The 14,892-nt window shown below is 33.1% G+C and overlaps 1 protein-coding gene across 1 annotated transcript; it reads left to right on the top strand.

Moving 5' to 3' along the window:
* The first annotated feature begins 13,173 nt into the window (after positions 1-13,173).
* LOC112801401 (ubiquitin-conjugating enzyme E2 20) lies at positions 13,174-14,714 on the top strand. The gene is made up of 6 exons (XM_025844104.2): positions 13,174-13,475; positions 13,756-13,783; positions 13,884-14,111; positions 14,205-14,268; positions 14,362-14,421; positions 14,508-14,714. Exons 1-6 carry the CDS (start codon positions 13,366-13,368, stop codon positions 14,552-14,554), a joined length of 537 nt encoding a protein of 178 aa, XP_025699889.1. The 5' UTR covers positions 13,174-13,365; the 3' UTR covers positions 14,555-14,714.
* The last annotated feature ends 178 nt before the right edge of the window (positions 14,715-14,892 follow it).

Below are 14,892 nucleotides of genomic sequence, written 5' to 3'. Positions count from 1 at the left end.
AAATCATACTTTGACTTGCAAACACTTAGTCACCCTTTTTGCATAAGAAATTGGTTTTAAGTGAAAAAGGAAAGGGTGAACTAAGAAAATTTTTTGAATTTTTCAATCACAACAATGCCTAGTCAAACATTGAAATTTTCCAAGAAGTTTAAATATAGGGCATCAACCCAATTGATTGAAAGAAAATTTTTGGTGAAACTTGCTTGAATTTTATACTTTGTGAATCATGTATTGAACCAAGAACACAAGCTTGTGAGACTTGAGCCTATTGATGTGGTTACATTTTATAACCACTTATTTTCCATTCTTGTGTGAAATTGTTCTCTTTCTATGATTGTAATTCTTGATTTGCTTGATTCTATATGTCCATTTATTTCTTGTATTTATGCATTTATATGATTGAGGCCATTACTTATTAGCTCACTTACCCAAATAGCCAACCTTTTACTCTCCATTGTTAGCCAATTTTGAGCCTATGCTTAACCAACTTATTCTCAATTTAGCACATTACAAGCCCAAGGCGGAAAACCAATAAAAGTCCGTGTTTGGATCTTTGATTAGCCTAGGCTAGTGAGAGTGTTTATTATTCCAAGTTGGTGAGGCTTGGGAACATTGGATGGGATAAAAGGGGTAGTACACTTTCATGTTTGGAATTGGGTACATACTCATGTATTGATTAAATGAATAGACCTTATGCATTGATGTTCTTGTATATAGTTTGACAAAAGAAATGAAAAAAAAAAAAGAAAGAGACATAAAAGTGAAAATGAGAAAAACAAAAAAAAAAGAAAAAAAGAAAAAGAAAAAAAAAAGAAAAGAAAAAATTGTATATGGAAAAAAAGAAGAAAATAATAAAAAGGGGACAAAATACCCCAAAGTGAAGTCAATAAAAAGGAATCAATGCATAGGTGTCATGAATCAAATAGGAAATGCATGAATATGTAAGAAAAAGTGAAGAATGGGTAGTTAGAATAGTTTGAATTTGTATAGGTCATTATATAGTTAGGTGGGGAAGTCTATGCTAATCAAAGATTCAAATCTTAGTACACTTAACCATAAAATGATCCTACCTTGACCCTAACCCCATTACAACCTAAATGAAAGACCTCATGATGAATGTATGCATACATTGAATAAATGTTGATTGTTAGAAGAAAATCAAATTTTGGAAAGCTTGATTAGAAGAGAATTGAGTGAATTGACCCTTAAACACTTGAGTGAATAGAGCGGATACATATATCCGGTAAGGGTTCAAAAGTTCAATCACATGTGTTCACCCATATTATCCATATTCTTGCAAGTTTAAATTCTTTTTGATAATTCAATACAATTGTGGTTTGGAATTAATTCCTATTGCCTAGCCCTTATGCTTACACATGCTCTCTTGGCAATTTGAGATGTTTGAATTAAGCATTTGCATTTATTTTAGGTAGTTGCATTTAGATAGGATTCATATAGTTTAGTTGCATTCAATAAATGTCATATCCCTTAGTTCCTTCTTAATTTAGCATGAGGACATGCTAAGGTTTAAGTGTGGGGAGGTTGACAAACCCCAATTTGACGGTTTGTTCTGTATTGAATTTAGAGTATTTTAAAAGCCTTTTGTCACACTTAGCCTATGAATTAGCATGGTTTTGTTATCTCTCCCATATTTGTGCTTAAGTGTAAAAACATGCTTTTTAAGCCTTATTATTGATGAATTCTAATTTCTCTTTGATTCCATAAGATGCCTCGATGTGTTTGCTAGTAATCTCAGGGTGAAATAGGCTAGGCATGGATCAAGGGAAGCAAGGAAGGAAGCATACAAGTGGAGAGAAGCACAAAAAGCCAAAGAACTGATCCAGGTCATGCACGCGCACGCGCACAAGGCGCTCGCGCGCACATTGCGGAGCAGGCCAAGGACACGCACGCGTACCGTGCGCGCACGCGCCGATGATGGCACATGACCTCACTAAAGCAACACGTGCCTGGCGATTTTGGGAGGGTTTCAGCAACCAACTTTGGCGCCAAAATGCATATAAGAGCCAAGGATTGAAGGGGATTGATATCAATCATTCACACACATTAGGATTAGTTTAGAAGTAGTTTCTAAAGAGAGAAGCTCTCACTTCTCTCTAGAACTAGGATTAGGATTAGGATTAGTTCTTAGATCTAGGTTTTAATCTTTGCTTTCTTCTACTTCTACATTTCAATTCCTTGTTGTTACATTCATCTTCTTCTATTCTTTTGTTGTAATTTCCTTTATGATTGTTCTTGCATTTTGTTGTAGATCTAGTATTGTTCCTTCTACTCCCTTTCAATTCAATCAAGGCAATTCATAATAAATGTGTTTCTTTTGATTTGTTGTTGTTAATTCCTTGTAATTGAGTAGTGTAGATTTACTTTTCTTGCAATTTACTATGCTTTCCTTTTATGCCTTCTAAGTGTTTGATGAAATTCTTGGTTGGATTTTAGAGTAGAATTTTATACTCTTGGCTTGGAAAGGTAACTTAGGAACTCTTGAGTTACTAATGTCCAAGTGATTGATGATTGGGAGCCATTAACTCTAGTTCTCACTAATTGAATTGGTGGAGAGTTAGGACTTACGGACTAGGATTGATATAGCTCATTTGACTTTCCTTTACTATTAGTTAGAGGATGATTTAATGAGATTAATCCTTGCCAATTCTCATATTGTGGTTAGTAATTAGGATAGAGATCCTTGACCACCAACCCTTGCCAAGACCTTTTTAGGCCTTAGTTTACTTTCTTATCATTTATCTTTCGTGCTTCATATCAAAACCCCAAAATAACTCACAACCAATAACAAAACACTTTATTGTAATTCCTAGGGAGAACGACCCGAGGTTCAATACTTCGGTTTATAAATTTAGGGGTTTGTTTTAGTGACAAACAACTTTTTGTATGAAAGGATTATTGCTTGGTTTAGAAACTATACTTCGACGAGATTTTATTTGTGAAATTCTAAACCGTCAAAAATCCAATCGTCAGCTATTTGTTTACTTTAGGGATAGAACTAGTGGCCAACTGTCATTAGGCGGAAGAATGAATAGTAGAATTAGACGTGAGGCTTTAGAGTGTATTGTTGGTGAGGGTGATAGGAATTGTATTTGGGAGTTGAGAATGAACACAAATGCATTTGCTAATTTGTGTGAGTTGCTCGAAGTTCAAGGAGGACTTAATGAAGATGGTCATGTAAGCCTGCCGGAGCAGGTTGCGACTTCCTTAATTATCTTAGCGCATCACAAAAAAAAATCGTAGTCTGCAAGTTAGATTTTGTAGGTCCGGCGAGACAGTTAGTAAGTATTTTAATAAAGTTTTGAAGGCTGTAATACGTATTCAAAGCATTTTGTTTGCCAAGGCTACACCAGTTGAAGAGGATTGTCTTAACCCCACATGGAGAAGGTTTAAGGTAGAGCTTATTCGATGTTGTGTCTGATTCATATTTGCCTGAAGGATTCTATATCTGAGTATCATAACTTTCTATGGATGATAGGGTTGCTTGGGAGCATTAGATGGCACTTATATAGAGGTGACAGTCCCCGAGTCTGAGAAGGCAAAATACCAAACAAGAAAGGGTAAAATATGCACCAATGTCTTAGGAGTGTGTAACCGGGAGATGGGTTTTGTTTATGTACTCAGTGGATGGGAGGGATCGGCATCTGATTCGCGGGTACTTCGGGATGCAATAACTCGTCGTAATAGTTTTAAGATACCCCACGGTAATTATGTTATCTTTAGATATAAGCCTGTACATATAGCTTGAGTTCATAGTAGTTAAGCTTATGTTGTTTGTATTACTTGTCTGTAGGTAATTACTATTTAGTTGATGCTGGTTACACAAATGGTCCAGGTTTTCTAGCACCATATAGAGGAACTCGATATCATGTTAGAGAGTGGGCCCAAAGAGCACGTGCACCGCGCAATCACCAAGAATTTTTTTATAGGGTTCATTCTTCCGCTAGGAATATCATTGAGCGATGCTTTGGTTTGCTGAAGAAGAGGTGGTCCATCTTAAGAAGCCCTAGCTTTTACCCTCTAAAGACACAATCTCAGATAATTATTGCTTGTTGTTTGCTTCAAAATTTCATTCGAAAGAGTATGGGTATGGATCCGGAGGAGGAAGGTAGCATATTGGATGAATTTATGCCTGATGGAGATGAAGCACAGGATGGAATGATTGATGTAGTTGAAAACACGAACGAGTGGACTCACTAGCGTGACAACATAGCCACTGAGATGTATGAAGAGTGGCGTACAAGTCGTATGAAGTAGTGTTGTATTTGCAGTGTAATGAACATTGTTATCAATTGAGTATTGTTGTAATGGCACAATTTTAATTTGTATCACTTGTTGAGACGAGAAACATTGTAATGGCACCTCTTTGTTTGTAATGGCAACTAAGTATTCGTGGTTCAATTTTTAATATTTGTACTTGCTTATGGCGTGAATTGTAGGCTGTGGATAAATTGTAGTCTTTTGTGTTATTGTTTGCTATTTTATTATTTTTAGTTACATTATGTTAATTGATTTTAAGATTCTTAATTCATGTACACAGAAATGATTGTTGCACAATGTTGATTATCTTAATTTCTGTAGGTAAAAATGGAGAACAAACGCATGTGGAGTGATGAAGAGACTAATGCTTTTGTTGGCTTCATGGAGGAGTTTGTGGTAGATGGTCAGAGGGCCGACTGTGGGCAATTCAAACCCGGTACATTCGAGAAACTGGCTCTGAAGATGCTGGAGGCCTTCCCCGGTTGTACCTTGACTGCGAAGCACTGCAAGAATAAGCACAAGCGGTTGAAGGAGAAGTATCAGTACGCCGCTGACATGCTTGGATGCAGTGGGTTCGGGTGGAATAATGAGAAACAATGTGTCGAGGTTGATTCGAAAGACGTCCTTAATGCATGGTTGAAGGTGAGTGTGATTCATGCTTGGTAAAATAGAACAGTAGATTTGTTCTTGCTTCTTTTCTAAATTAGTTCTTGTTTTTAATCTTTTTTGTGTTGTTCTAATAATTTTGTTCTTCGTTGTTTTGATGGTTGAAGATTTAAATTAATTTTACATAATCTGCTTTATGGTGTGTTGATGTATTATAACTTCAATGGTTATTACCAATGCCATAATATCAATAAGTATATTGGATTTATAGATTAGCTACTCAGAAGCAGCCTCAGCAGAGGAGAAAGACTCATTGAACAACAAGGTCCCTGAACCCTAATTATTTAGATAGCTAGATTAGTATTGTTGCCTTATTCCATAGACACCATAGATTACACACAGAAATTTAATGTTGCTTACGAATTTATGCTGATGCCATGTATTGGACGCCAAGTATGAAATAGGTTTCTGTTTGTTTTGCCTGTAATAATAGTATTAACATGGCAACTCAGTTTGAGTTAATTATATTTTTTTTTTTCTGCTGTGTTTGGAATTTTGGTTCTTAAATTTAGTTCTTAAATTAGGTGTTAGCTTGAAAGGTAGATGGGGGACATGGTTATAGTTAATAATTAATTAACTAACTCTGAATGAACATGGTAGTGGCACTTCTAATGTTCCTATTTTATTGGAATCTAAACTTGGTAAATCTCTCTTGCACTTCTAATGTTCCTATTTTTGTATCAATAGACCTTTGTGTTCGCTTTGTTGTTGATGAATTTATTATATTTAAATAAAAGACATTTGTGTTTTCCTTTGTTATTGCTGAATTTATTATCGTGTTGTCTGATTTTGTTTCTGATTTTGTGAAATTGTACTTGTTATTTTTCATCTGGTGGTTGGTGGACTTTCCTATTTCTGTGATGTTAGAGGCGATAGAAACAAGTTGCTATCCTCTCTTCTACCATGAGTTAAACATTCCAGAAATCATAAAAAGTCCTCTTTAATATTGGTAGTGGCCTCTCCTAATTTTCAATGATTTTCTTGCTCACCATAATTGCTACAATATGGTATAAAACAAACCTTTTTCTTAGCTTAGAGTTTTTCCAATATGCCCATTATCCATTCTTTCAATTCCTAGCTATTCGAAGTTTTTGATCTTAGAGGAAAGGGTGATGAAAACTAGAATTTCCTTGTGAACTAACACTCTCTTAAGATATGCTTTCCTTTTATGAACTTCATTAATGTAAAATTTTTGTTAAATCGGGTTTAAATTTTTACAGGCACATCCAACGAAGTTCTACAGTCCTGGCAAGCCATTTCTTCTTTTCCACCGGCTAGAGGGTATATTTGGTAGGGATAGAGCCACGGGAGCAGCAGCAGTTAGTGGCTTCGATGCGGAAGAACAGGTTAACAAAGAGACAGAAGACACTACAATTGGATTTGATGACTCTGAGATGTCTCCACAACTAGAATTAGACGGAGGCCCAGCAATGCAAGGACAAGCATCACATTCTGAAGCTGGTACGAGTGCAGGAAGCACAAGGCGATGAGGAAGAGAAAGCAAGCTGACGTTTTGGAGAGGATAGCTGACCATATCCAGCAATCTTCGGCTGACCAAAGGAAGAATGCCCAACTAATTGCTTATGCCATTGTTGGTGTGAATGAGAAGTTTAAGGTTGGTGAGAAGCTCGCACAGCTTGGGTTCGGTGATGAGGAGGTGGTGAGGGCGATTTTGAAGTTTGCTGAGAGTCCTAATGTGTATGCACACTTCTGGGGTTTGACAGATTCACAGATGATTGGCCTTGTGCGTTCCATTATATGAAGTTGACTGTTGGCTAAGGGTATTAGGCTTGGCTTATGGTATTAAGTTTTTTACTATAGGGTTTTAGTATTTTGTGAGATGGTTATATTTTGTGTTATGGTTTAACGTACAAACTTATGCTTGGTATACATTTGGATAGATATTTTGGTAATGCTTTTACTTTGGTATGTATTTAATAGGTGTAGGTTCTTAGTACAATCTTTTTGAACTTGTGGTATGGCCTTTGCTGTGGTCGTTTGAGCAGGAATTGTTGGTTAAGTACAATGTTTATGGTCATGATCATGTTAATGAAAATTATGATAATTTTAGGTCATCAACTGTCCCATTCTGGTTGATTATCAATATGCTTTTTCAACTTGTAAAAATATTATTTTCCTGCATTAACTGGAAGCATTAGATTTGTGTTTTTGAGTCTTATAGAAATTTTGGTGAAACGTTACTGTTTATACTGCTTTTATTGAAGTATCTACATGAAGAAGTGGGAAAAGATGCACATAGTTGCTAAATTCAGAACACAAGTAACATATTCTATTAAACAGATCTCAAAGTACACAAGAATTCATAGCTGTCTTGATATTCCTTTTTGAGCAATAGTGACCTTACATTGTTGTACATCAAACACTTTTGTAAGATTCCTCACTACAACATAAGACATCATATATACATGCTTGCACACGAGGGGAAACAACAATAAACAAGTAGTTTATTTCATATCTTTACAACTAGAACTGAGAAAGTAGCCGTTATTATTTAGGGTGTATACAGTTAAATTGTGATCAATTTTCATGATGGACTTTTAATTTTGGTTGAATTTCCTGATAGCTGCACCCAAACCAAAACTTGGAAAGAACAATTTCCCGCATAAATTGATCACGTGCTGCACAAATAAAACAAAAAGCAGTTAAGGCATGTGGTGACTTCGTATACAATGTTGACATTAGTAGTAAGACAGTTAACAATCATAACAATCACAAATTTATAAATAAATTTATAAATATAACTATCAGAAATTCACAAATCAGCAATTAACAAGTACAAGTAAGGTAAAAAAAATTTATATGCTACGCAATTGATGAAGCATAAATCACCAATTTTAAGCAAAGCATGGCAAAGAATAAAGGGAGAACCTACAACATCCATGGCACCAATAACAAAGAAAAAGAAAAAAAAAAGAAAGGCTCAGACAATGAAAAAGAAAAAGAAGAGAGAGCAAAGCAGAAGACGACGATGAAAAAGAACAAAGGCTCAGAGTAACCTAAAAAACTATCACAAATACAAATCCAAAATATAAACTACCTTATTTGGCATAACCAACAAGGAGTCTCCCTCACAAATAGTACCAGATTCCACTTTTTCCATAACAACAGTTCCCATGTCTTTGAATTTGTCAATTATAGGCATCCTGTGCCTATAAGAAATTCTCCTTTATTAGAACAAACTAAGTAAAATTATTATATTTGACATTTGAGAGAGAAAGTGAAGCAATACAACACAATGTTAGGCCACAGATTACCTAAAGGGGCATTTGGGGTCTCGCTTAAGAACTTCAACATCGTCAAGTGCTTCAAATAAGCATGGGCCATTCCACCATGGGCAGATTTTTTTATCTACTCTTGTCTTCATATTTGTACCAACCAAACCAGATATTGGTAGAAAAATGACATCTGGTAAAAGATACAGACTTAGTAGAGGAATTTCACTTATGCCACCCATCAAACAAGATAAAATGAGAAAATACATAGGAAATTGTTTGAAAATACATAGCACTTCCACTTTCATATATGAAACTTCCCCAAACCTACTCCAAACAAATGGTGACTTACCAACGAGCAATACCAAATACAATGGCACCAATAACAAAGAAACCAAATAACCAAGCAAACTGCGAGCATTCTAAATTGGCTAAGTACATGATATAGTAGTTACAAAGTTTTGGATATCACGGGCAGTGAGGCAATGAGGAGAAATTGAAGAATAATGCAACATTTTTGCAAACAAGATAACCTTTTCTTGAAAACAAACAAAGAATAGAACAGAATAGAAAGAAAGCAAAAAGCCAGAACACTTTGCTCATACATTCATATGCTTCACAAAATTAAGAAGCAAATAAGGTAAGTTGAAAGAAGATACCAAGTCCGTTGACAGAGAAACCGCGGAGACCAGAGGAACAACTCCGAGACTGTAGCGACGCAAACCCAGGGGCCCGCAGACGGCAGCAACTTTACAAACCATGAAGAGCAATTGGCGCCACGAAGATGAACTGCTGGAGAATTGGAGAGGCGTCGTCGTCGTTGGACCCGTGGAGGTGCTACCGGCGGCGGGTTAGAATCTGGGATTCATTCACGGGAGAAGAAAGGAGATAGGGTAGATGAGAGGAGAAAGGGGGTTAGGGTTCCATGCTAAGTAAAATGACATTTGATTTGGGGGTAGGGTTGTTAGTTAAAATTAAGGATATTTTCGTAATTTTCAATATTTAGTCTCTAGTTTTATTTTAAACCAAACAAGATACTGAGACATAACTCAGTTCTGTATATTTTCACACCAAACACAATACTAGTACTTATTTTTATTTCTGTCTCTTGGTCTCTGTCTCTCTGTCTCTGTCTCTGTCTCTGGGTCTCTGTCTCGCAAACAAACGCTACCTTAGTCTCCCTTCTAAATTCTACCTAAGACACTCAATTAGGACTATGAAGATTTCGATCTCGGACTAATTAGTCTCTATAAAAAGAATTACCAATTTATCCTCTACAATAATAAACGCTGGACACGTTATGTCCTTTTATCAATTTAACATGTAAAACTTAATGGTAGTACTTATATATAAATATCGTTAACTACTGTGATGTGTCTATTTATGAAAAATTGTCACGTAGATAATAATTTTTATAGAAAAATTTCACCTGTTTTAATAGAATTTGTGGTAAATAAAGAGTAGTTAATAAAAATTATATGAAAACTCAAAAGATAATGAATGTTTCACCATCTAAAACTACATCATTCTTATATTCATATGGCAGCAATAGAACACGCGCCACTGTGAATAACGAAATATATGCATAACTCCGTTTTATTTTCCAATAAGATATATATATTCATCGTTTATTATGTGAAAGATCTAATTAATACTTTTTTTTTTGTTCAAGAACTAACTAGACCTTAAAATTCTCAAAAATATAATTGCCAATTTACTCTTCTTCTTTTTTTTAATTCTTAGTGGTTTAATGTGTTTTATTTATTATAAGTCAAAGATAAGAATGCAATATACCCTAAATTCTTATAACTATATCTATATCTTTTATAAAGAGGATTGCACTTTTATATTTGTTATTTTTTTAATTTAATTTTCTATGCCTATATTTATTATATAGAATTACAAATATACATATAATATAAAACATAAATATTATTTTGATTTCTAAAGTTTGGATCAAAATAAAAATTATTCCTAATTTTTTTTATTTAAAATAATTTTTAGCGTTATATTTTGAATTAAAATATTTTTTAAAAATTTTTGGACAAAAATATTCTTTTATTTGTTTTGACTCCAACCCTACCATCTACCATTCTTATTCCCACCAAGTACCAGGCATCCCCATCCATCAACTATTCATTTCATCCATCACCATTGCAATATAATCTTTTAAATTCAACAACAATAACAAAAGTATTCATATTTTTTGGAAGAAAGAAAGAAAAAATAGGATAAAGAGAGAGATAAAATAAGCTTAGGGAGGAAGAATTTGGTAGTGATGATGAAGGAATTTGTCGCTACTGTTGCTAGTTAGGTCGCCAGAGAGAGAAAAAGAGTTTGGTAGTGATGATGAAGGAATTTGTGCCACTGCTGCTAGTTATGGAGAGAGACTTTGCTGTAGCTTTCGTCGTCAACCACTAGAGAAGGAAAAGAGAGAAAGTAAAAAGATAGCGTTGTTAAGGACTCCTCGGCTATCGTCACCGTCATTGTTGCAGCTTGTTGTCACCGGAAAAGATTGTTAGAGTGTAATGTCAGGTTCTAGAACTTTAAAATTATTCTTCTTGAGGAGAAAGAGATGGAGATCTATTCTTTTTCAGATATGTTCTTCTTGATTCTTCAAATCTATTTTGGAAAATTTTAAATTATTTTTTTATAATTTTTTTGCTCAGAATAAACTTGTTTTTTTTATTAATGAAATGATGATTTTAAAAATAATTTTAATGTTGAAGATGATTTTGAAAAAAAAAATACAATTTTTATTTTAATCCCAAATTTCATAAACTAAAATAGTATTTATTTCCGTAATATAATAACTAGATCAATTGGTCAAACTAAGTTGAATACAAATAATAATTCCAAAATATTTTGTGAGAATTCAAATTTTGTATTTTCATAAATCTTACATACAAATTTTATAGAATATTCGCTATAAGTAGTATATGTTTTTTTTTTATTGGATATGTAAGTGTCTACCAAAAAAATATAACATATGAAGTACTAAAATCAGCAAAAAAAAATAAAAAAATAATTTTGAGAGAGATCAATTATTAATAACAAAACTTGACAGTAAAATTAGCAACGCAACTATTAATTGGAAAAATGGAACACAAAAGATCAAAGAAAAAAAAGGAGACACAACAAAAATTATTAACAAAATTGATAGCAACGACAGAGGAAACGACAACACTGACGAACACAGAAAGAGAGAGAACTCAAACAGAGAAGAGGAGATGTGGTGGTTGTGGAGCCTGCGAGGGCTGCAGCTGCTGCAGGCTACTAAGTTGGGGGACTACGCCGCTAAGGTTCTTTTCTTTATTCTTCTTTCAATTTTCAACGAGGAGGGGAGATAGGGGGACAAAAAGTTGAAACGGCATCGTTTTAGAAGAGTTATCAAATCGGAAGACTTTTAAAAATCTGGTTAGTTCCTTTAGTACACTAGTTAACTGCTAATTTAATCGATTTTTTAACTGATTTTTGCCAAACGAACTTTTAAATTAATCGAATCGTTCTAGTGACCGATTTTTGGTTAATTCGATTAAACTGATATGTTCGATTTTCAAAAATATGATATTTAATCACTGAAATATGATTGGATTTATGTTCTGTTACATAGAAATGAAAATATATCATAGATATTAGACATTTTTATACTCTAAGCTTCATTTAAATCTCATGTTCAGGATGGATTTAACATTATTCTTTGTTGATTCTTTTAATGGTTTCCGTTGTTTTTTAAGGTGTTCCCCCAAAGGATTAAATTTCTTATTTTGAGTTTTGACATACAAAATATGAGTAATTGCTCAAATTAGTCTCTAAAATTTTTAAAAGTAGATATTTTAGTTTTTTAAAAAAATTAATACATAAAAATAATTCTAAAATTTTATTTTGGTAGACAAATTAGTTTTAAGTTTTTTTTTGGCAGAGTAATTATCTAAATTAATCCTAAAAAAATTTTAAAAATAGATATTTTAGTTTTAAAAAAATTAATACACAAATTAATTCCAATATTTTTTTCTATCAGACAGAACAGTTTTAATTTGGTGATCAAGTTGAGATTCAAGTAAAAATAAAAGAATAACTTTGATTATACCTAATTCTTAGTTATTACACTAAGCTAAATTATATTAAATACAAAAATATCAAATAATTTTAATTTTGAGTTTTTTATAGAATAATCTCTAATAACTTTATTAAATAATTTTTTTTTACCAAAGATAAGAAGACTCGAACCCGCATCTTCTTAGGTGAGTATGGAAAGATTATGTCATTTGAGTTATAACTTATTGACATTATTATTATTATTATTATTATTATTATTATTATTATTATTATTATTATTATTGACTGATAATATATATATATATACTTTTTTATATTTTTATACAAAAAATATTTTTATATTATAAATATATATAAAAATTTAATGAATAAATTTATTATTATTTTTATCTAAAAACGTGTAAAAAATTAGGGGATAGTATTGTACAATTAATAATAACTATATTTTATTTTGTTTTTTTATGTGGTGTAATTGATACTAATAAATGTCAGTGAATGAAAATTTGGTGATGATAATTATATGAGCATATCTACTTATAATAAAATCAACTTGGATTGTTCGAGTGATCAATTCATTCGTCCGCTTAAACAAGTGTTGGGAGTTTGAATTCACTCTTAAATATAGTTCAGATCAGTAACAGATTAGTCCTTGACTAATTAATGTTTAAAAACTGATTTTAGATAATTACTCTATCAAAAAATAAACTGTAATTAATTTTCTCTGCTGAAATAAAATTTTAGAAATATTTTTGTGTATTAATTTTTTAAAAAAACTAAAATATTCATTTTTAAAATATTTGAGTACTAATTTTGGTGATTATTGGACAATATCAATTCGGTGATTCTGTTTGCCAAATTGGACACTAGCCGTTGTGGGTTTGGTACCTGCAACGTTCAAATTATTTTTGAAAACCAAATACCAAAATTATGTGTCGTAGATTCGACGTCGTTTCGTGAATCCGCACAACCTTTTTAAACCAAACTCTTTCAACAACACAACAAAACATCTTCTTCTTCTTCCTCTGATTTCTCTCTGTCTCTTCATCTTCTTTTCTGTTTCTGCGAAACCCTAATTTTGATTGGTATACATCAATATTCAATACAATCGTACAATACTATTACGATCGCTATGGCCAACGTTAATGTTCACTCTGAAGCTGCTCAAGATAACAACATTGCGCCCTCAAAGCAGCCTCTTTCCCTGCCAAAGACCGTTGATTCTCAATCAGTTCTCAGAAGGTTTTTCTTTCTGCTTTTCTAACACATTGTTTTCGATTGATTCAGTATTTGTGCTATGCCGATTTGAAATCAGATTTCCTTCTTGTTCTCTGTCTTTTCCTTTAAAGATGTATTGTTTCTTCTTTATTACATTATTCTAACAAGAAAGCACGTTCTTTTTTTATGGGTTGAGTTTTCGCAATGGAGTTTTGATTCTTTTGTGTTCCTAGTAAAAAAAGATCTTAAAGTACTTGTTTCTTTCTAACTCCTTAATTGTTTTGTGGCCATTGTTATTGAACAGATTGCAATCTGAACTGATGGCGCTCATGGTAAGAAGCTTATATGCCCACTATATACATATATGATCTTTCTCTTTGATTTGGAAAAAGATTACTGATTATTGAAGCTTTGTGTTCATGGGAATTTCAGATGAGTGGAGATTCAGGTATATCTGCGTTTCCTGAGGAGGACAACATATTCTGCTGGAAAGGGACAATAACAGGAAGTAAAGACACTGTGTTTGAAGGAACTGAGTACAAGTTGTCACTTTCATTTCCCAATGATTACCCTTTTAAGGCTCCAAAGGTCAAATTTGAAAGCACCTGCTTCCATCCAAATGTAGATGTTCATGGTAATATATGCTTGGACATTCTTCAGGTAGTAATTATGTGAAGATTCCTGTCCTTTCTTATTTGATCAACACAAAATACAAAGCTTGGTTATGATAGAACAATTCTTTGTTTGTAATAGGATAAATGGTCATCTGCTTATGATGTTAGAACAATTCTGCTATCAATTCAAAGTTTGCTTGGAGGTAAGTTTTGCAAAGGTCAAACACACACTGCTTTGAATTTTAAAACTGCTTTTTTTCCCGGTTATTTACTTATCATCTCTGCCCATAACTCAGAGCCAAATATTAGCTCACCACTGAATCCACAAGCAGCACAGCTTTGGAGCAATCAAGAAGGTAAACATATGTTCTTTAATATAATTTGTATGTATTTGTGTCTTCGCAGTGAGCTAATAAAGTTGGTTTTTTGCTGTGTTCTACAGAATACAGGAAGATGGTGGAGAAGCTGCACAAACTTCCTAGTGCTTAAAGTTTCAGCTTGAAAGGGTTTCTTTTTCTTTATTTTCGTTGGAGAAAAAGAGGAGGCGTGGCGTGGCTTTTAGAATTTTTGATGCGGCTTCTGAATTTCTACAAATTATTGTATTAGTATGATTCCATTATAAATGAAACAAGAATATCATTTTTTCCCACTCTCAATATCAGTTGATTTTCCTATCCACGTTGAAGTGGAATGCTAATTGAGCAATTTTAACATGACTACCATATAATTTGTTAAAGGTACATAACCACGGTGAAAACATCATAAATAAGAAAAAAACTTAATCATCAAATTAATTTACTTTATATGGTTAAAACTTTCGTCACTCA

Source organism: Arachis hypogaea, chromosome 5 (assembly GCF_003086295.3).
Source record: "Arachis hypogaea cultivar Tifrunner chromosome 5, arahy.Tifrunner.gnm2.J5K5, whole genome shotgun sequence".
Lineage (NCBI taxonomy): Eukaryota > Viridiplantae > Streptophyta > Magnoliopsida > Fabales > Fabaceae > Arachis > Arachis hypogaea.
The sequence above is the reverse complement of the archived record's forward strand: the minus strand, read 5'-3'. Positions and strand labels throughout refer to the sequence as shown.

What these genes read in the sequence shown, in the direction of transcription:
- LOC112801401 (XM_025844104.2), top strand. Translation starts at nt 13,366, where the DNA reads ATGGCCAACGTTAATGTTCACTCTGAAGCTGCTCAAGATAACAACATT. An exon ending in TCTCAATCAGTTCTCAGAAG is followed by an intron (nt 13,476 to 13,755) that starts GTTTTTCTTTCT and finishes GTTATTGAACAG; the next exon opens with ATTGCAATCTGAACTGATGG. An exon ending in TATGCTTGGACATTCTTCAG is followed by an intron (nt 14,112 to 14,204) that starts GTAGTAATTATG and finishes TGTTTGTAATAG; the next exon opens with GATAAATGGTCATCTGCTTA.